This window comes from Andrographis paniculata, unplaced genomic scaffold (genome assembly GCF_009805555.1).
Source record: "Andrographis paniculata isolate CXL003 unplaced genomic scaffold, ASM980555v1 Contig45END, whole genome shotgun sequence".
Taxonomy (NCBI): Eukaryota; Viridiplantae; Streptophyta; class Magnoliopsida; order Lamiales; family Acanthaceae; genus Andrographis; species Andrographis paniculata.
In genome coordinates, this window is record NW_026137579.1 from 3,137,018 (window position 1) to 3,158,452 (window position 21,435).

At 33.0% G+C, this 21,435-nt stretch overlaps 4 protein-coding genes and 1 long non-coding RNA gene across 7 annotated transcripts; 2 read left to right on the plus strand and 3 right to left on the minus strand.

Moving 5' to 3' along the window:
- The first annotated feature begins 336 nt into the window (after nt 1-336).
- Nucleotides 337-3,996, plus strand: LOC127251763 (glucomannan 4-beta-mannosyltransferase 1-like). Of its 2 annotated transcripts, XM_051275622.1 has the most exons (9): nt 337-719; nt 1,449-1,547; nt 1,627-1,879; nt 2,152-2,262; nt 2,374-2,510; nt 2,617-2,730; nt 2,840-3,039; nt 3,139-3,333; nt 3,590-3,996. In XM_051275622.1, exons 1-9 carry the CDS (start codon nt 405-407, stop codon nt 3,747-3,749), a joined length of 1,584 nt encoding a protein of 527 aa, XP_051131579.1. In that variant the 5' UTR covers nt 337-404; the 3' UTR covers nt 3,750-3,996. The 2 variants fall into 2 exon arrangements, with proteins under 2 accessions (XP_051131579.1, XP_051131578.1); XM_051275621.1 differs by having other exon boundaries at nt 2,840-3,333.
- Nucleotides 2,894-4,643, minus strand: LOC127251765 (uncharacterized). Its single transcript, XR_007838967.1, has 3 exons — nt 4,346-4,643; nt 3,129-3,254; nt 2,894-3,034 (listed from the first exon to the last, which is right to left on the minus strand). It is a non-coding gene; the product is annotated as an uncharacterized LOC127251765 (long non-coding RNA).
- Nucleotides 4,644-6,914: 2,271 nt separating this feature from the next.
- LOC127251913 (heavy metal-associated isoprenylated plant protein 6-like) lies at nt 6,915-9,422 on the plus strand. 2 transcript variants are annotated; one of them, XM_051275862.1, is made up of 5 exons: nt 6,915-7,073; nt 7,205-7,340; nt 7,866-8,095; nt 8,217-8,307; nt 8,513-9,422. In XM_051275862.1, the coding sequence occupies exons 1-5, from the start codon at nt 7,065-7,067 to the stop codon at nt 9,076-9,078; spliced, it is 1,032 nt and encodes a 343-aa protein (XP_051131819.1). In that variant the 5' UTR covers nt 6,915-7,064; the 3' UTR covers nt 9,079-9,422. The 2 variants fall into 2 exon arrangements, with proteins under 2 accessions (XP_051131819.1, XP_051131820.1); XM_051275863.1 differs by having other exon boundaries at nt 6,936-7,073; nt 7,211-7,340.
- Nucleotides 9,423-16,758: 7,336 nt separating this feature from the next.
- On the minus strand, nt 16,759-18,600 carry LOC127252160 (uncharacterized). Its single transcript, XM_051276221.1, has 3 exons — nt 18,390-18,600; nt 17,241-17,319; nt 16,759-17,108 (listed from the first exon to the last, which is right to left on the minus strand). Exons 1-3 carry the CDS (start codon nt 18,539-18,541, stop codon nt 17,043-17,045), a joined length of 297 nt encoding a protein of 98 aa, XP_051132178.1. The 5' UTR covers nt 18,542-18,600; the 3' UTR covers nt 16,759-17,042.
- A 678-nt stretch (nt 18,601-19,278) lies between these two features.
- On the minus strand, nt 19,279-21,127 carry LOC127251400 (membrane magnesium transporter). Its single transcript, XM_051275065.1, has 4 exons — nt 20,953-21,127; nt 20,791-20,843; nt 20,602-20,702; nt 19,279-19,509 (listed from the first exon to the last, which is right to left on the minus strand). Exons 1-4 carry the CDS (start codon nt 21,023-21,025, stop codon nt 19,419-19,421), a joined length of 318 nt encoding a protein of 105 aa, XP_051131022.1. The 5' UTR covers nt 21,026-21,127; the 3' UTR covers nt 19,279-19,418.
- Nucleotides 21,128-21,435: the final 308 nt, after the last annotated feature.

Sequence of the window (21,435 nt, forward strand, 5' to 3'; positions counted from 1 at the left end):
ATACGGCTATAGATATTTCGGCAAAATGATGAGCATTTAATCCCCAAAAACTATTATCGGTGGGAAACGTCAGCATTACAACTAGCGAGTGCTACGTGCGCAAACTTCACATGCATGCACACCGTTTCTCTTATAAAAAATATCTTTACTCTCCATCCTGTATTCTTCCAGCGAAACGGTGCAACCTAGTCATACCTCTGCATTCTTCACAAGCCTATTTATAGAAGAAAAATGAATAGGCAATTCATCATAAAGTATGTGACCTTTTTTAATTCTTTAATTTTCTCCATCTGCGTATAGGCCTTTCCTCAATTTCCCTTGCTCCCTTTATCTGTCTCTTACTCCTTCACCTCTCGGCCTCCATATTCAATTACTTCCTTTCCCAATATCACTCCTCATACACCATGAGAAACATAGTTTCTCGCAAGCTAGAGGTGAATGAGGTGTATGATCCAACAATAAGTCTAATCGATGCTTGGGTTCGCATCCGAGAATCAACTATAGCCCCAATTCTAAAAATTGCAATTTACATATGCATAGGCATGTCTATCATGCTGTTTCTTGAACGTGTTTACATGGCTATTGTGATTGTATGTGTTAAATGCCTGGGTAAGAAAAGATACACTAAGTACCAGCTAGACGCCATAAAAGAAGAGCTAGAGAAGAAGAGAAACTACCCAAAAGTGCTGGTTCAAATCCCTATGTTTAATGAAAAGGAGGTAAATATACTGACTTTGTTTTGTTGAATAGTACATATTGCACATAGGATGTAAATTTGATAACTTTGTCAAATGTAATCAAACTTCTAGAAAAAAAATTACCACCCTTCAATTTCCATCTGATAAGTGAACTAATCAACCTAACATCAATATGGAAAGCCATAGCTAGTACTGGTAATTTATTCCCATCACCTAAAGAAGGGAAAACGGTATGAATAACAGAAAGAATATAAAAGCTTAAAAGTTATTGTGGCCAAATTTAGTCTGAATTTGCACAGCAAATGTTTCAAAATTAAGTACTTTTAATTTCCATGAACTAGCATAGGTTTTACTTTGGTACAAAAGATTTTCTTCAGCAATCATTACAATTGTGAATATTCGATATAACTTATACTTATAAACACCATCTAATAGAAAATTAGAAACTAAATTGTCAAATGTCAATATGCCATAATGTATTCCCAATATATGTCTATCTACGTTATATATATTTGCTGAAAATACATAGCATTATAAAGGATTCAATGGTTGCGTAAACATTCTCATCAAAGACTCATTAGTAATGCTAAAATCAAAGGAGTCCTAACCATAAAGATGCTGAAAATTATGGAATTCCTTGTGCTGGATTCAGGCTTAAAATATTGCAACTGAAGAACACATCAGAAAATACAAGCATCTTTAATTTGAATGCACACAAAAATCTAATCCAGAATGTTAACTTTTATGCAGGTGTATAAGCTGTCTATTGGAGCAGTGTCTGGGATGTCATGGCCATCAGATTGCCTCGTTGTGCAGGTTCTGGATGACTCAACCAATGAAGTCTTAAGGGTACTTTTCTTTTTTTTTCGCCCAAGAGTGCACTTTAACAGTTCAATGCACATGTAATGATTTGGACATACATATGCAGGAAATGGTTGAATTAGAGTGCCGAAAATGGATGGAGAAAGGTGTTAATATTAAGTATGAGACAAGGAATAACAGGAATGGCTACAAGGCTGGTGCCCTTCGAGAAGGTCTAAAGAAGGAATACGCTGAGGATTGTGAATTTGTCATAATATTTGATGCTGATTTTCAGCCAGAAGAAGACTTCCTCTGGAGAACTATTCCCTACCTACTTGAAAACCCAGAGTTGGGCTTGGTTCAGGCTAGGTGGAAATTTGGTAAGTCCTAGTAAATTATGATTTTTGTCTTGTTTAGATTGGAAGGGGTTTACATGCAACAGTTCGTCACTAAAATTTCAAAAGGCAAACTAACCACTGAAATTTTGGAAAGATGTCACATTGGAGCATAATCAAAGCATTCTAAGTAGCTGACAAGGTTAACAACTGCTTTAAATGCCAGGCCCCAGTGAAATTAAATGAAAAAAATGATGCTACTTAGCAGATTTACTTAGTACTATGGTCAAGGAACTAACAATAATCTAATTATGCAGTGAATGCAGATGAATGTTTGATGACTCGCCTCCAAGAGATGTCATTAGACTATCATTTCAGTGTTGAGCAAGAAGTGGGATCTTCAACATGTTCATTCTTTGGATTCAATGGTTATCTACAACTTACTTTATATATATATATATATATATCAGTTCAAGAAACTTCATTTTCTATTAAATAATGATATGCAATAAATCTAAGATATTTAACATTAATTTCAGGAACTGCTGGTGTTTGGAGGATGAGTGCACTCAATGATGCAGGGGGATGGAAAGACAGGACCACAGTTGAAGACATGGACCTTGCTGTTAGAGCTAGCCTCAAAGGTTGGAAGTTCCTCTTTGTGGGTGACCTATCGGTGAGTTGAAATGATGGAAATGTTGCTAAAGTATTTACTCAGTTACTCTTGTGACATAAAACAACATGAGTAATATATATATATATATATATATATATTGTATCAGGTCAAAAATGAATTGCCAAGTACATTTAAGGCTTACAGATATCAACAACATCGTTGGTCATGTGGCCCAGCTAATCTCTTTAGGAAAATGTTCAAGGAAATTGTTACTTGCGAGGTGACAATCTATGATTTCTTTCCATTTAGTCGTTGACTATTACTTCAATTGTGGATTTGATTATATGGTTCCTATGAAACTAATTTGGTGTTGTTCCTACTTAATGCAGCGAGTATCAATCTGGAAGAAATGGCATGTGATCTATGCATTTTTCTTCGTAAGGAAGATAATAGCCCATTGGGTTACCTTTTTCTTTTACTGCATTGTCATCCCAGCAACCATATTAGTTCCAGAAGTTCATCTCCCAAAGCTGCTAGCTATTTATCTCCCAGCAGCCATTACCCTTCTCAATGCAGCTTCCACTCTAAGGCATGAAGTTACAAATAAGCAAAAGCAAAAATTAGTTGTCACCTTATTACGATATACCTTCAGATTAATTGTTGGGAGTTTCCACTTACTTTGTCACAGGTCCATCCACCTTCTTGTGTTCTGGATACTGTTTGAGAATGTCATGTCTCTCCATAGATCAAAAGCAACCATAATAGGACTCTTCGAAGCCAACCGAGTTAATGAATGGGTTGTGACTGAAAAGCTAGGGAATACAATGAAGCAGAAGTACAATACCAGGGCACCCAAGAGGCCAAGATCACGCATCAGAGAAAGGTAACTTGGTTTATAAAGCAATATTATACTATACCCCTGATTGGCCCCTGATATTCCCCTGAATTGAGGGGGGGGGGGGGGGGGGGGGGGGGGGGGGGGGGGGGGGGGGGGGAGTGAGTCTACACACAATTTGTCTTGGGAAGTAAATAGAATATGGATTCAGGGTCACCTTAAACATGAATGAAAGTAATGAATCCTCTGTGAGATCCTATGTTATTCCTCTATGCTAACCTATGATGATTGACACTGTAAACAGGGTTCAGGTATTGGAGCTGATTGTGGGGGTATACCTTCTACAGTGTGCGATATACAACATCATATTCGGGAACAACCATTTTTTCATTTATTTGCTGCTACAGGCAGGTGCGTTCTTTATTGTTGGAATAGGATACGTTGGAACATTTGTAGCCAATTGAAGATGATAATGGGAAGGAGGAGGTCGGAGGAGATTGCATGTTACGGAATCTGATCACTACCTGATATATAGTATTAAGCAATGCTAGTTTTCCTAATTGTCAATCTTTCAAAATGCAGAACATCCACATTGATGTGTATGTGCGTGTGTGTATGTTCAGTAAGGCCATATGAGACCTTGTCTCTGCACTGTTTATCTTTATATCATATAGTCACCATTAATTATAGAAAAGCTCCTCAATTAGTGAAGATGGTCACAAAATCACATGCTATTTTTAGTTATTCGCATAAATACACGCAATTCCATATATTTCATCTCAATGTTACCCTCTCATTCTCAAACTTCCAATTTTCGCCATTATTAACAGCTGAATAATTCATCTGAACGGACAGATAAACATCTAACTATTTCTAACCACAACACTGAAAATATTGATCGCACAACCACATAAGTGCGCATAACCTAAATTAAGTCCTAATCACCACTTTCACTTGCATACAAAAAAGTAGGTGCAAACATTAAATAAAACCAACAGATAGTAAACACGAAAAACAATCCACACTTTTTTGACCTAATTTGAGCACGTACAAAACGTACCAGAATCGGAAGCAAATTAATTGAAGACAACAACTTGCCAACGAGGATACGCATTAAACCGCAACTGAGAAAGGCCGAACTACTCGCGAAACTAACAGAAAAACACACCTACTCAAATTCGAGCATACTGCCTCTACATTTCTCCTTTCCCGGGCAAAGACGCGTGCAATATGCAGTGCTCCGTAGAATTAACATCCATAGTTCTACACTTGAGCAGGCGCAAATACAAACTCAATTGAATAGTGGCGTCGAAACAGCGTTAGGATTGGCCAATGAAAATGCGCAAATTAGGTGACGATCCAACGATGAGAACCTAATAATAATAATAATAATAATAAAATTACATAATTTATTATTAAAAATATATAGGATTTGGGTGTGTCCAATTTTTACTAGTATTTTCTATAAAATAATTTTTTAATAAATAGTATTATAGTAAAATAAAAAAATACAACTAAACATTCTTTGTATTTTATTTATTATATTTTTTGTGGTGTCAAAATAATAACTAAAAATCACAAAAATATTGAGAATATTTTTATGAGTGTTTAATTGTGGTGTTTTGGTTTTGGATATTAGTTTTGACTAATAAATTTTTGAATTAGAATAATTATTTTATATAATATAAATATTTATTGATATGAAATTTTAATGTAAAATTAAATTTTAATTCAATATAATAAATACAATATAAATATTTGATTTGATCCTTTTTTTAAAAATTAAATAAAATAATAAAATCAATATCAAAATCTTTCTATAAACACCTTATGTAAATTTTATAATATAATTTTCTTAAGATAAATTATACAAGCATTATTATATTATATAGAATTTTAATATGATCATCTATAGATTAAAATAATAAAAATAATAATATTAACGATTGAATTATTCTTAACAAAAATCTTTGAAATAAAATATATATATGTTCATCTTCAAAGACTATCTTAAGATATACTATGCATGTTTACTAAGGGTGTGTTTGTTTGGGGGATTGGATTGAATTTATATTATTCATCCAATTTTTTTTCCCCAAAAAAATCAAATCAAACACCTATTTTTTATTTTTTATATTATACTAAAAATCAATTTTACATTCAAAATATCACATCAACACTTATTTATATCACGGTCATACAACTATTCAAATTCAAAATTTTTACTATTCAAATCTCAATTCAAAATCCAAACCCTCGAACAAACACACCCTAAATAAAAAGTTTAGTTTAGAACAATAAGTCAATAATATTAATAATACTATATAATAATTTAGTATTATATTATTGTAATTAATAGTTAGGGCTAAGTGAGCTCGTAGTTGGGCAAGTCTAGTGTAGATATTTTTAAATTCTGCATCTTTGGTAATTAAATTAAATAATAGCCCTACGTAGATGTAAATGACCATATCCCGTGGTCCAATATTTCAATAAATTACTTTCCACGACTTTTATTAATTTCTCTAGAAACATCAAGTCGCTTCTGTATTCAAACATCCAGTCCTCATCCATCGTGCCCAATATTTTTCCTCACTAATTTTTTTTTTTTAATTATTTTTTAATTGGATTAATGTTTAAGCAAAATCATCCATCATCGCCCACAAAATGCATGCTGCTGTTAGTCTCACTGCCTGTCACCTAACTAGCTACGTCACAGTAATCAACGACCTAATGCTAGGACATTAAAAACAATACGAACTGATTTTATGCAGTGAGCTAAGTATAAGTACAGTTGATGTTGATTAATAATAACAATTGGTACAATGTGGGGAAGGGTACGTGTAAGAATCTGACACAGCATTGTACCACAAATTGAATTAAAATCGAAGCAGCAGTACACAATTTCACCAATTCATGCTTAAGTGGCCATTTTTTAAATTTTATATTATCATAATTTGCTTTTGCCATAGAAATATAAAATGGGAGTTGTTGGGTTCCGACGTGTAAAATTGGAGGTTAGCGATGCTTAATTATTCCTTGTGACAATTAATGCCAAGTGACATTTGAAGATAATTATTTGTCGTGAGTGAATTGTAATGTTGTTAAATCCACAGCCAAGCAAAGTTTATTCACAATAATTTAACTCACCCACAGTCACATATACAAATGGCTCTAATTAAATCTAATTAGTTAACTGCAAATGTGATGTTGTGATTCCCAATCATTATTGTACAACAAATTCCATGATACAGTTAGTTTTTTGTTAGTATGTAAATTGTAACTTTGTGTGCTAAAAAATAAAATTTCAAAATGCCGTGGTAAAATTGATGGGCAAAAGCGTAATTTCAGGTTGTTAATTGGATGGGCAAAAGCGTAATTTGAGGTGGTGGGGAATATGGCTGGAGTCAGAGTTGGCGGTTTTGTTACGAAGGCTATACATAATAAATGTGTACGTATAGACCGGGGCAGGGTCTGGGTTTGAAATGCGGAGGATCCGGTCCGTGAGATCCGGGTTCAGTCTAATCCGGCGGGCATTGTCATACATGACATAGTTGAGTATTATACAGCATATATAAATACATATACTTACAGGAAATGGGTCAGTATTCTATAAGGGTTGGGGGCCCACGCCATCGTAGCCGCCTAAGCCGATTTTCTACATTTCTAATCTTCTATCTATATATATTTCCCCAGTTGCCTCCATTTTCCTCCCTTCAAACAATTACTGAATTTTCTGGTTCACACACTGTGAATTCTATCTGCGTGGATAGTGAAATCGAATGGGTGAGGTAATGATCTTCTTCAGATCTCAGGCAATTGGTTCAATTTTGTGTTTTATGTTTCCGAATGATTTTGTATGTTGTGGAGGCGAGGCTTAATTTGGTCGGTTTCCTGTTTCGTTTTCTAATTTTTAAATTAGAAACAGGAAGGAGAGAAGAAAGCCGCCGACGGCGGTGGAAAGAAAGAAGTTGCGCCGGCGACCGTGGTGTTGAAGCTGGACTTGCATTGCGAAGGGTGCGCGAAGAAAGTCAAACGTGCGGTTAACCATTTCGAAGGTACTTTTCCTAATTTGTTGCACTGATAGGTATCTCGCATCTGCAATTTCTGAATTCTGTTGAGTAGAAAAATGATAAGATAAATCATTCTGAGCAAACAGTAAGGATTTGAGAGGACAAGAAGATGTGAAATTGAAGCATATCACAATAGATTCATGGAATTAATAGTATAATTGTTTTTTATCCATTTTTTAACTCTGTTTTCGGATAAACACAAAAGCAGATCATTTGTAAATTTTGTTGTTAAAGTAGACTGCTATGTCAATGGTTTCTTGATATTGCCGCTACACCATAGACTTTTCGGAGCTCCCAAGGGAACAGCCTTTGGATGCATCCAGAAGTAACGGTCAAAAAAAAAAAAAAACAGATAAAACCCTTGAATCCGTCATATGTCATTTCAAATTCATCTTATGATTCTATAGCCATGGCTATACTGTTGTTTCAAAATATTTTAATGATATTTACCCAATACACATCATAGCCGTGGGTTACTAAAACCTAAACAAAAAAAAATTATCTGTGAAGGTGTCGAGAAGGTGAAGGCAGACTGCTCGGCCAACACGTTGACCGTGACCGGCAATGTGGACCCCGCATGGCTCCGGGAACGAGTCGAGTACAAAACGAAGAAGAAGGTTGAACTCGTCTCTCCTCAGCCCAAAAAGGAAGCCGCCGGCGAGAAGAAGCCCGACGACAAAGCCGACAAGAAAGCCGACGAAAAGAAGCCCGAACCCGATAAGAAGGAAAAGCCCAAAGAGGTACATCAATAATTTTCTATATCTGTAATTGGATGAAATAAATTACTATTATTATTGATGTGGTTGTTATTTGATCTGATTAATTATTAATTAAATTCTGTGGTTATCGTCTCTGGTTCAGGCTGCAGTTAGTACGGTGGTGATGAAAATCAGGCTGCACTGTGACGGGTGTGCCCATAAAATAAAGCGAGTGATATTAAAGAATATCGACGGTGAGTTGGCTGAGTTTATTGCACTTAATTAATCCTATTTAAAAGTCGGCACCCCTATATTTATACCTCAACAAAATCTCAACTTGTTATAATTAATTAATCGATATTATTCCAAACAATTTTCTAGAAGCCCAAATTAACAATTTAACCACGATTATTTTATAATTAATTAATTAATTAATTCTAAATGTTTCATCCTCTGCAGGTGTCAACACGGTAAAAACAGATCTCCAAAAGGATTTGGTAACGGTAACGGGGACGATGAACGTGAAAGAGCTAACAGCATACTTAAAGGAGAAACTCAAGAGAACCGTAGAAATCATCCCTCCGGCGAAGAAAGACGACGGCGGTGGAGACAAGAAGGAAAAGGAAGCCGCCGCCGCCGGCGACAAAAAGGAGTCCAAAGAAGGCGGCGGAGGAGAAAAGAAGGCGGCGGACGGCAAAGAGAAGAGCGGTGACGAGAAGAAGAAGGAAGGCGGCGAGAAAGGTGCGGGTGAGGCACCGAAGGTGGAGGTTAGCAAATTGGAATACCACAGCTTCAATCCGCAGACGCATTACGCAGCGCCAATGGCTATGTTCTACAACCAGAGCTACACAAATCAGGACTACGGTATTCAAAATTACAGTTATCCGCCGCCGTATCCGTACAATCCTGCTGCGGACTACGGCGGACACTACCGGCAAGGGCCGCCGCCGCCGCCGCCGACGTACATGAACATAAATGACCAAATGTTTAGCGACGAAAACCCGAATGGATGCTCCGTTATGTGAATGGATATGCCGTCCGTCCGTTAAGGGAGAGAGTTCATTATATTTTTAAATGTATATAAAAAATTAAATATTAATATAATTATGTTATTAAACAAGAGAACAAATTTTCCTTTTCGGAAAAATTTTTACTTATATATAAAAAATCACTGAGCGAGTCTACGTGGTAGAAATATATAAAAATTCGGGGGCCGGTATTTGTTAGGTTGTTTTTATTGTCCGACTTTGTACGTTGTCAGCTTCTTTTGTAGTTTATGTAGTATAAAAATACGAGATTTTTTATTGTATTTCTTATCTGTTTTTATGATTAATTAGACGATTAATAAATTAAAGAGTTGAGTTTAGAAGACGTGGCCGTGGTTAATACGAGAATCCACGTGGCATTTGATATACTATTTTAATTTGCTTCATAAACAAAAAAGTATGTCTTATTCAGGCATTATTAAAGATGCGGTTGTGCCGGGGCCGGATGCTGGATGACGACCGCAGGCTAATTTGAAAAGAATGACAAAAAATGTGATGGGAGGGGAGGGTCCCCCCTCTCGGAGAATCCAATGTTGTATGAAATTCAAAATCCCCAATTTCAAATATTAGGTTTTGTAATTTCAATATTAGTCTTAATTCATCAATAATTTAGATATAATTACAGTACAATATTTATATAAACTAACTAAACACTATACAATTAATTCTAGCGCGGAATATATATTCATAAAACATACTCCTTTCGTCCACACATAAAATATGCAATTACTTTTAGGGCAGTGTTTAAGAAATAATATTTTCTTCGTCTCAAAACTATAGTCTGGTTGTGTATGACACGAGATTTAAGAAATATTGATATTATATTGATAGTAGATAAAAAATACAGATAAAATTTTTATTTGCCCTGATGAGTGTATTGGTGTAAAAAGTAGTGACAATTGTGTAATAATAATGAAAAAATAATGATAATTTTATAGTAATATGATTATTTATGGAAATAAGACTATTGTTTTGAAACGGACAAAAATGGTAAACAAGACTATTGTATCGGAACGGAGGGAGTAGTATTTTGATCACAGTGAATAGTTAAAAGTAGGATAATGACATTTTTGCCCTTACTTTTTGGTGTAAAAACAATGATATGATGTATACTAGGGGTATTTGTAGAAAAAATGAAGTATTTAATGAAATATTTACTTTGTAATTTGATGTCCCAAAATAGAAATATGTATATTTTCTAGCCGGACGGAAAAAGTGTCCCATAACAAAGTATCTATTTTCTTTTTTAGTAATTGTATTATCTACCTAACATTACAAATACTTTTACAACTTACAATATATTACACAAACGTTATTACCTTTATATAACACAATACTAATAAAATTATTTTAGTAATTTTTACTTTATTTCTACTATATCCTAATATAATACTAATATTTCTAAAATTATGTCTAAAAAGCAAACATATATATAATTATGAGATGGAAGAAATATATTTAATTGAAATTATGTATTAAATTTTTTTATGTAATTATTAAAACTAATCAGCATCTAAGTATCCTCCTGACACACTGGACTTGACAATTATGATGCAAAGATAAATCACAAAATTATGAATAAACTACTCCCCCTCGAATTTCTACTGTTCTAAAGTATATTTGTACAGTTTTTTAGGTGATTGTCTTTTTATTATGAATTGACAAATTTGCTCGTAATTGTATGGTAGAGATTAAAAGTAATAAATAAATGAAATGGAAAAATATAAAATTTGTGTTTAAAAAAGAAAATAAGATAATAGTTATTGAAAATCCCAAATAAAAAAATAGGACATTAGTTTGTGAACGGAGGGAGTTTATATTATTATAAAATCCCAAACAAAATTTATCATTTCGAGACAATTATTGGGATCACTTCTCAAAAAAAAAAAAAAAAATGGAAAAATTCAACACAAACAAACGCCATGCCCATACGGACTTTACATACATAAATGAAGTAAATTGTAGCCAACTCACAAAAAAAGGTATTGAAGTTCGTTACCAAAATTAAAACCTGGATATTTATATATATATATATATATAAAGAAAAAAAAAAAGGGTACTGGATATTTATATGGACATTATCAATCTATAGATATTTTTCTTCAATTTCCTTCACTTGTCATTATTTCTGGGCATTTCACTTTCCTACGTAACATATATAATTCAATTATATGTTATAAATAAATAGTATTTTCCAGATATTTATTATATACATGAATTGAACATATCGATCAGCTTATTATATCTCTGTATACAGTTGGCAACATTTATTGAGGTTTGTAATTACATTTTTCGAGGGCTGTTTAATTGATTCAATATTTCTATGGACTTATTCAATTTTATGTTTGTTTGTTTATGAATGAATAGTTTGCATGGAATTATTTTGCCATAATTATACGTGGAAATTTTGTGTGTACAATAATTGTTCAACAAGTCTGTAATAACTAATAATGAAAGAAGAAATTTTTTGTGACAGACAAAAAAGCACGTACGGCTCTTACCAACATCCAACAGCTACTGTTTAGATGAAGAGCCTTTAATCTGATATAACTAGGCTAGGGTTCAATAATTCTGACTTTTCATTTCTACAAAGGGTATAATTAACTGCCCATTTTTATTTAATAAAAAATTAAAGTTTTATTTTATTTTATTTTATTTTATTTTACTTGTTGTTTATTGATTTCAGATGGGCAATCGATTTCTCCAATATTGGTCAAGAATATTACATAGTGGGAATTTAAATGTTGAAAATGTACTTGTCATGTTATGGAGTAGAATTTAAGTTAATTCAGTGCCGTCATTCTCAAATCTCAATAATTTATAATTTTTTTTTTATTTAAATACAAACTTCACATTATATATATATATATTTAAACTCCATTTTTACAAAATGACATCTAACTATTATATATTTTCCACTAAATATTCTAAAATAAATTCATTATATTCAATATTATAATGGGACTTGATTGATAATTAATTTAATTTTTTGTATATACACTTACAGTAATTAGAAAAAAGGCATGCATCAGCAGTGGACTTGATTAGTTGTTCCTTGCAAGAAAGAATTTTGTTGCAATACATATCTTATCCAGAGTGTCCTAATGCTTTCATACATATAAAATTAAATTAAATGAATTCGACAATAATATTTCAGTACAGAGAGAATAAAATGTGAATGGATAAAACCCTAATTGCTTCATCATTAACAAATAAAATTTGTCATTACAGGAAAGCAACACAAACAGGAACTGCAAATAATGGCTGTGTAGGGAATTACGTATGTTTTTTGGAACTGAAGAAGATGATAGATAATGATTTAAATATTAATTAATTAATTAATTAATTATCACGCACATGCTTACGTCACTTTCCACGTTCAATAGCGACCTTGTTAATTCGATTATTCAATTAATTAAAATATTGTCCACTAAAGTGTTTGATTGTGACATTCGAGCGAGGCATTTTTATTTTAATTTGATCAATACTTTTTTTATTTTTATTTTTTTTTGGTCCCATTATTTCACTATTAGATTAATCGAATTTACATGCGTGACACATGCAGTTGTAATTGCTTAGAATATATAACTTTTCATTTTGCAATATTTCCTCCCAAATTAAATCGACAATTTATCTTCGCCGTGGATAAATATAATTCGATGGATATTATTTTATTTTATATTATTTTTAATATATATTTTGAGGAGTTGAGTTTGAATATTACTTAATTTGGTAGTGTTTATTGCATAGTCAAAGATGACTAATAAAGTAGACAAAAAATTGGACCCCAAAATAAGCAATGTGTATGTAATTGGGACAAACACGACTCCTCATATGTGTGTATATATATAGTACTGTACAATATTAGTACTTATTTTCAGACACCTATTGTTAGTACAAATAAATTTCAGAGTCACAAATAATAAAATAAATAAAAAAATGTAGTTGCTGAAATTTAATATAGAAGAATGCACGAGCAATATTAATTATGAATGAATCAATATATATTGAAATATGCTGTAATAATTAATGTTCATAAGTATTTTATTTACTAGTCAACATTATATTCCAACCGTTACCATTCAATCATACATGCTAAATAAATATAACAAATTCCAGCATGTATTGTGACACTATTCATTATTTTTTTTTTATTTAATTTTAAACTCCATAATAATCCTATAGTATACCAAAAAATAGGATCTAAAAAAAAAATATATATATATATATATATGTGTGTGTGTGTAGAACATATTGGGGTGCAAACAAAATGATACCATCAGCAACATCGTCATTCCGCATGATTTAATAAAACAAAATGTTATCTGATCACCAATTAAAATTGATTTGTTGCTTGATTATAAAACAATCACCACTTAATTAATTGATTTTGAATTGATGAATTAGCAATTTTTTTTAGACATGCATTATAAGAATTAATAATTATAGATAACACGCATGTATCATCCGCAAGAATTAAATTAGAAGGTTGTTGCCTGCCGTGGTATACATATACATCTTGTCTTTATTATTACATATTTTTAAACTTTTGACAATATTTATTAATAACAATTTTTAATATTATATCAAAATAATAAGATCCATAATTTTCTGATGTATGTATGTGCATAGGAATTACCTAATTTTAACACCAAGCATCACTACAACCGTCACACCACCCACCCACCCACCCACCCATCCATCAATAACAACACATTTATTTTGAAGAGTATTAGATTTGATCAGATATTTATTCAGCATTTTCACGTAGCGGCTGCAGATTCCCGTATAAAATAAAAATAAAAATTAATACTATGTATTTATATATTGGGCCAAGTGTAATTAATTATGTACAAATCAATTTTAAAAATTTCAAAAAGGTGAATAGTAAAAGTAGAGAAAGGTCATAATATTAGGATTTGACCTTTGGAGCGATTCTGACTCAGCCATGACTGTGACGACATCATACTTATTCACGCATCCATCCAAATTCTTACGTGGATTATTCATTTAAATATTTTTTAAACAATAAATTTTAAATCGTCATTTTTATTATTAATTAAAATAAATAAAAACATCAAAATCACAACAACCACCTCACGGGGAGTATGAATGGGTTTTGGGTTTGAGAATCTGCTTGGAAATAAATAAATAAGAGTGTTATCTTTTATATTTTGAGATTGAAAGATTTTTCTTCGTAAATACGAAATAATAATACTATTATATGTATTGAATTAATAATTTATTTGAATAGATAAGATATACTTCCTCTATTTTTTAAAATTGTTCTAATTTATTACTATTATTTTTTTTTAAATATTTTTATTTTTTATTATATTATAAAAGATAAAATTCCTGTCGAAAAATTTTAATTACATTTTTTTTATATAGAAAAAGAGTATTGTTGATGCAAATTTTTTAAGAATAAAAAAGTGAAATTCGAAAAGAGAAATCATCTTCAAATTTGATTAAATAAATGTATGGGATTAAGAATTCCTAGACACCGTAGCGATACAAAAGAAAAATTTAAAAGAAATACTACATACTGTAAAAGTAACTTCTCTAATATCGTGCCTTCATATTCGATTGTTAGTTGTAACTTATTTCAACCGCCTCAGAACTGTTTTTCGCCCGACTTCATCTCCCTTTGCCCGTCTTCCATTTGCTCGACCTCCGCATCGGCCGCCTTTTCTTTGTCCGACCTCCAAGTAAATCGACCTAAATATCTACTATCTCCCTTTCCTTCATCCGACCTCCAAGTAAATCAACCTAAATATCTACTGTCTCCCTTTCATTCGTCCGACCTCTGTATCCACCGAACACCTAGTCACAGGTTCTCCCAAGAAAGTCCATTTTTTAACCACACCTTGACCATTGGGCCTATACCCAAACTCATAATCTAATCTATAAATCCAGATTTTTCTTACTCAACAAATATATTAGTATTATATTGAGATAAAATAGAAATAAAAGTAAAAAGACTAAAATAATCATATTAGTATTGTATGATATAAATGTAATGATATTTGTATAATATATTATAAATTGAAAGAGTATTTGTAATGTTAGGTAGATATTACAATTACTTAAAAAAAAATAAAAAATAAAAAAATGAATAGTTTGAAAAAATATGAATAGATTGTTATGGGAATTATATTTTAAAATTTTTAATTTTTAATTTTTTTTTTATAATGAAACTATTAAGTTATTACAACGTTACCTATCAAAATAAAATGGACAAATTAACTCGATATATGTGTTTCTAATGTATGTGCACAATTTTTTTTTTTTTTTTATTTTTGGGAAAAACACGATATAAATTTAGGTCAAAAACTCGTGTCGGATCCACGTCATTTTTTGTACCGTCTGAGATGGATTCCTCTCAACAACCTACAGATGGATCAGAATTCAATTTAATATATATATATATATAGTAATTAATTATGCCATTATTATACATACATACCTTTACATGTACGCATTCAGATTGTTGATCCAGATAAACTTTCTTCCACATTATTGAATTGAATACCAAAAATACAATACAAAGCCTGACTCGACAATTCAACTTCAAATTCAACCCAATCGTTGAGTACAAGATTAAATTAAAAAAATAAAAATCACGTGTAGGGCAAATCACGATGATGATCTCTTTCGTTCCCTGTCTCAAAAAAGGCTGCTGTTCAATCAAACCCAGAAACACCACTGTCCCTTTTCTCCACTCTTCTTCCCACTGTTTCTTTTTTTTTTTTTTTTTTTTTTGACTTTGTCAAATTTCTCCATCTTTGAATTTCTACCTTTGAATTTTTATTAAATACGTACAGTCAAAACTCAAACCCAAGTTGCCTGCCTGCACTCTAATCTAAATTTCTAAATTCAATTTTAATGTTTGGGTTCACATTGGTTTTTAATTTAATCTTTCTGTGGGCTTTATATACCTCCAATTGTAAAAGTCAAACCCATCTAGAAAGATTGAATCAAATCTGGGCTTAATTGCAGCAATTATTGGGCTTTATGGGCCGTTGGCCCAATTACTTAGACTGGGCTGGAAATTTTGTGATTTAATTCTCCAATCTTCTCGAAGCTTTGCGTGATCTATACAGCTGCATTTAATCAACGGTGGAAGAAAAAGTTTTCCTACTGAAAACGATTGAAAGTAATGGCAAAATGATTAATGGTGGTTCTAATTTTCCAAGCTTCTTCTATTCCAATCCATGGCAGCCAAGAAGAGGTAGTCAGTTTATATCCAAATCAATGGCGTTGATATTCGTGGTGGATGATTCACCTTTTATCCTTTTCTATGGCTTCATCCTCTTCATCTTCTTCCTCTTCATCTTTCGCTTCGCCATCGTGTTCTTCGGCCTTCTCCTCCTCTTTCTCCTCTGCTCCGACCTGGTTCACCTCATCTTCGAGCTGCTCAGTCCCAACTGAACTAACTCAATCTACAGGTATGCGATGATCGGTTCATCTCGACTGCAAAGATATTATCTTGTAGTAGATGTACACTGGAAATAGTCGAAATTGTATTACCATAAATGGCTCTGTTGTAAGAAGCAGTGTATGTATCAAGAACGTGATATTAATGAGCTGAGTTCCTATACAGGAATCATGGTTTAGAGATAGAACTGATTGCTGCATTTGTGCAGTGCACAAACAACATTACTATCAATCAACAAGGCGTCGATCCTGTTTTTTCTTAGACATTATGAAGAATTTATCCTAAACACAGAAAGAAACTTAATTTGGTGGAAAAGAGACAATAAAATAGGTGCATAATCTCTAGGTTTATCGACCTTCATCAAATAGGTTCATACACAACTTATGGGAAAACATTTCAACATGACGAGGACAAATTGAGAAATGTTACGGCATTTGACTGCAAACAAACGGGAAGAGGTTTAGGTACTGAACAGAGCAAGACATGCTGCTGCTACAGAAGGATATTAAGGGAAGTAGACAGGCCAGTTGATGTAGTAGCTGTCTCGAACCTCTCGGGGCATCTGATTCCACTGTCACAAAATGAAAAAACATATGTAAGAAACAATCTCATAGGTCATGTTCTTAGGCCGCAATTCAAAATGTTGAGATGCATGGCTGAATATCCTTTTTTCAAGATTATAAAATGTAAAACTAATGAGTACCATAAATTTGTAGGGCTCATTTTTTGCACAGGCCTTCTTCCAGTGATATTGCTCAAACAGCATTGCTTTGTCATGCCAGCTGCAAATGAAATAGATTAACTTTGCAACAGGGGAGAAGCAAATCAATTACATGTATGCATAGAAATTAAATAAAATGTAACACAGACAATCAACTCGAATAAAATAATGGTAATCCAACAAAATAGGACAGTCCCATTGAAGTCCAAGAGAAAGTAGAAAAAGTATATTCCAACTTGAAGCACTTAAAACAAGCAACATTGATATGAATTATGAAAATGCAACACTATTAAGACACTCATTTCCATTTTTTTAAAATGAAAAGATGGGGGCAGTGACAGTGAACATAAGTAGGCTATCCAGGAGATGAATGATACTCTCAGAAAATGTGCAACTTAGGGCAATACGTAGAAAATTGTTACAAAAGACAGAGTATTGTCGCCTTTCACAATCATCAATGTGTTAGGATGGTTTCTTCCTATTGAATCCCTACATTAAGTCAGCCTGGGATTGAGGGTAATATTTCCAGAATCCAAACAACAATTGTAGGACATAATCTTGTAAGAAATGAAACCAGGAACACAAAAACGAGAAAATTTATTCACATATCTCATCATCGGACAAGATCAGCAGCCATCCATCACACAGCACATTTATACAAAACACCCAGGCATTTTTTGGACAAAATACATAATGAAATGTTAGGCATTTTTGACAAAATGAAATGTTCTCCAATTCCACATTAGCCAGCCCCAACTCAGAAATACACAGCAAACACTTTCGAGTGACTATCAGGATGACACATATGACCAGAAGCTACTCAACTAACCAAAGCCCTAAACACGTGTTGGTATTAAAACTATTTACAGTCTCCTAAACATCAGTAGTCGTGCCTTCAATTCCTTGACATCAAACTACAAAAACCAAATCAACAGAAATCTCTTGCAAAAGCAAATTACGCAACCCTTCGATATCCAAAGCGTCGGATAACACAAATTGCATACGCGGTGCACGAAAACCACTCACTCAAAATATTTACAACCCACAACACAGTCGAGTAACTGAAAGCACAAAGCGAATACACAAGGAGACAGAGACGCGGGTGGGGGTGGAGTAGGGAATTAGGCGTACTTGTATTGGTTGGTGAGTTGCCACATGTAAGGGTTGATCCAGGTGAGGGCAGAGAAGGCGGCCGACCCAATCCATATGTTAACGAAGGGCTCATGGCCGGAGTGAGGAACGCCGGGGTCGCCCCTATATGCATTTCCGAAGTACTTCTCCATTTCTCTCGACGATGGCCTTTTCCTCCTCCCTTCTCACTTATAAAAAGTTAGCTTATCCGATGATCAGCCAGCCCAATTTCTTGCCTCATGTTTATATAGCCCAATTTGTTTCAAAGCCCTAGAATTTTTCTACGGGAGGAAATATAACATAGTTTTTATTTAAAATATTACTCCCTTCGTTTCATTTATATTTTTTAATATAATAAAAATGTAAATTATAAGAAATTTATTAACTAATTGATAAAATTTATAGAATAAATAAAAGATAGTTACATAATTATTATTTATTAATATAACAGTAATAAACTAAATAAAACGAAGAAAATATGATTTTAATGTATAGATTAAAGCATTTTTATATTTTATTGTGTAGATAAATTTTTTTTACCCCATTGATAAATAATGATCAAAATTACAAAAATATTCAAAGTCTAGCAGTTTATTTTTTTTTTTTCTTTGCTGTGCAACCTTCACACCCCTCCAACATATATATAATTGTTTTAATAAAATATCATATTCAAAATAATGTTCAAATCAAAATTCAAGATATAAAATCAAACCCTGCTAAACACATTGGGATGTGTTTATCTTGTATTTGGAAATTTCTCCCTGTATTTTTGGAAAAAAAATAAATTATCTGCATTTGTACTAGTATGATCCCATCCCCTCCCCTCCCCTCCCCCCATTTTTTTTTTTTTTTCGTTTTTATATTAAAATAGTTCAAAACACAGAATCGGTAGTGGTAATTTAGTTTTGCCACAAAGCAGACAAACTAAACAAATAATGGCTTCGTATTCAACAGAACAGCAGATATGAGACAATACATCTCACAAATTAAGCAAAATATGGCATGGCATTCATTCATGCATGCATCACATCACTTGAGCTTCACATCCATATCCAGGGGAAATGCCTTTCCTCGGTGGTTGAAGATCATGAAATCCAGATTGGCAGGTAAACTCACCACCCTGCTTTGCACAGATCAAGGGAGATAAGAATAAAATCGATTCTTTGAACAACATTCGATACAGAAGCAAGATGGTTTTATGTAAATTGGCTTCCTAAGTTTTGAAAGTCATGACAAAATGTAAAGAGGCGACACACATAAACAGATTCAGAACAGAAAGATGATTGATATGTATAGATGTAGAATGACCTAATGAAACTGGTTCCTGGTAAATCTCACAGCAATTTTGCTCTTGAAAAGTTATTTTATATTCTACTTTATGGACTCATATTCTCCATATGTATTAATCTTCCTATAAAGACCAAAAGCTCCATAGTTTCTTCACTAAAATTTATCTGGAGATAGACTTTAAGGAGAGGGACTTTATTGCTTGAAGAAAAATATATATGTAGCAGGCTCAACTTAGCATTTACTAGACTATAGTCATCCAATAAAACAAAATAATGTTCCAAACAGCATCAAGATCAAACTCATCATATATTCTCTTGCACTTCCGGAGAGGGTAACCAGTACCACCTTGATACCAAAAGTAAAAAATATCTTAATTCAGAGAGCAACAACATAAGCCATGACTGAAGTCTCTTGACATACAAATGAGGTTCTCTGAACGCCAGGCAAAACAAGATATGGGAGAAGTGTGAATTATGATGACCTAATCTAGATGGGAATCAAGAAATATGGTCCCTTAATAAATATAAATGAGAACTGATGGGTGATTGTATTGTTTTCAATAAGTGGACTATAACAACAAAGAAAGTTTAAGAATGTGTCTGTTAACTTATACTACAGCCACAACAAAGTAACATCTAGAATAGGAGTATAACCAAGTGTTGCTAAATTCATTCAGTTCATCATACTTGTACATAATCAAAGCAATTGACAAAGGCAAATGAATAGTGTTTTAGGTCAGGTATGCAATCAACCAGGGAAGTAAAAATCCTTCTCCTGCACTTGCTGAAAATATATGACGCCATTTTCATGTTCAACATACTTAAGATCGTTGAAAGCATTTGCATCAACTCTATCAACACAGTCATTCAAGTTAGAATAAAAGTATACATTATTGAACAAGATTGTGAAAAGTATAATGAACCTGTTCTCGTCTGAATGAGGAAGTATGGACAAAAACTTTCCAGGGACGGTCAAAGCCGCCCACATACATAACACTAGCCCTGCTATCAACTCAATCACCACCTGGAAGATTATCAGAAGTAGGGGAAATCTCACATCGACGCATCAAATCAAACACAACAAACTTTGAATAGGGTTAAAAGAAAATTACATTGATTGGAGGTCCAGAAAAAACTTCCTCCGTGATCTTCAGTAGAGACCTATCTGAAAATAAAATCAACAATAACGGAGTGTCTCAGGATCTGAGTGAAACAAGGGGAAAAAACCTAGGCGATATTTGAATAGGCATCTCAAATCAAAGCAACGAACGTACACTGTATAGTGGAGTAAGCTGCGTGTGATAAAATCAAGACTCCGACGACTCCGACGATGAAACCCGCCCCCATATTTTTCGCTGAATCGACACAGAAGGGTAAATCTCCGGCTGAGTCAGATTGTTTACTTCGTCGCTCCCTAACGATTTACCTAATTAGGGAGTGACGACGGAGCGGGTTTTTATTACGTACCCGTCCGCGTCCCCGGGTGGGGCTTTATACCAAATTCCGAAAACTGATGGGATAAAATTATTAATTTTGAAAATGATATACGATGTCTTCTTTCAAGGATTGGGCCAAATTTTTTCTTTTCACAGTTGATTTTTGTTTAAAAGGTAATATCAAATATCAAATAAAATATTTATTTTTTATTTTTTATATTATTAAAAAAATAATTTTATTTTTAAAATATTTAATCAATACATATATATATATTATCTCATACCATTGGTTTACTTCAAAATCTAAACTATATAGAGAAT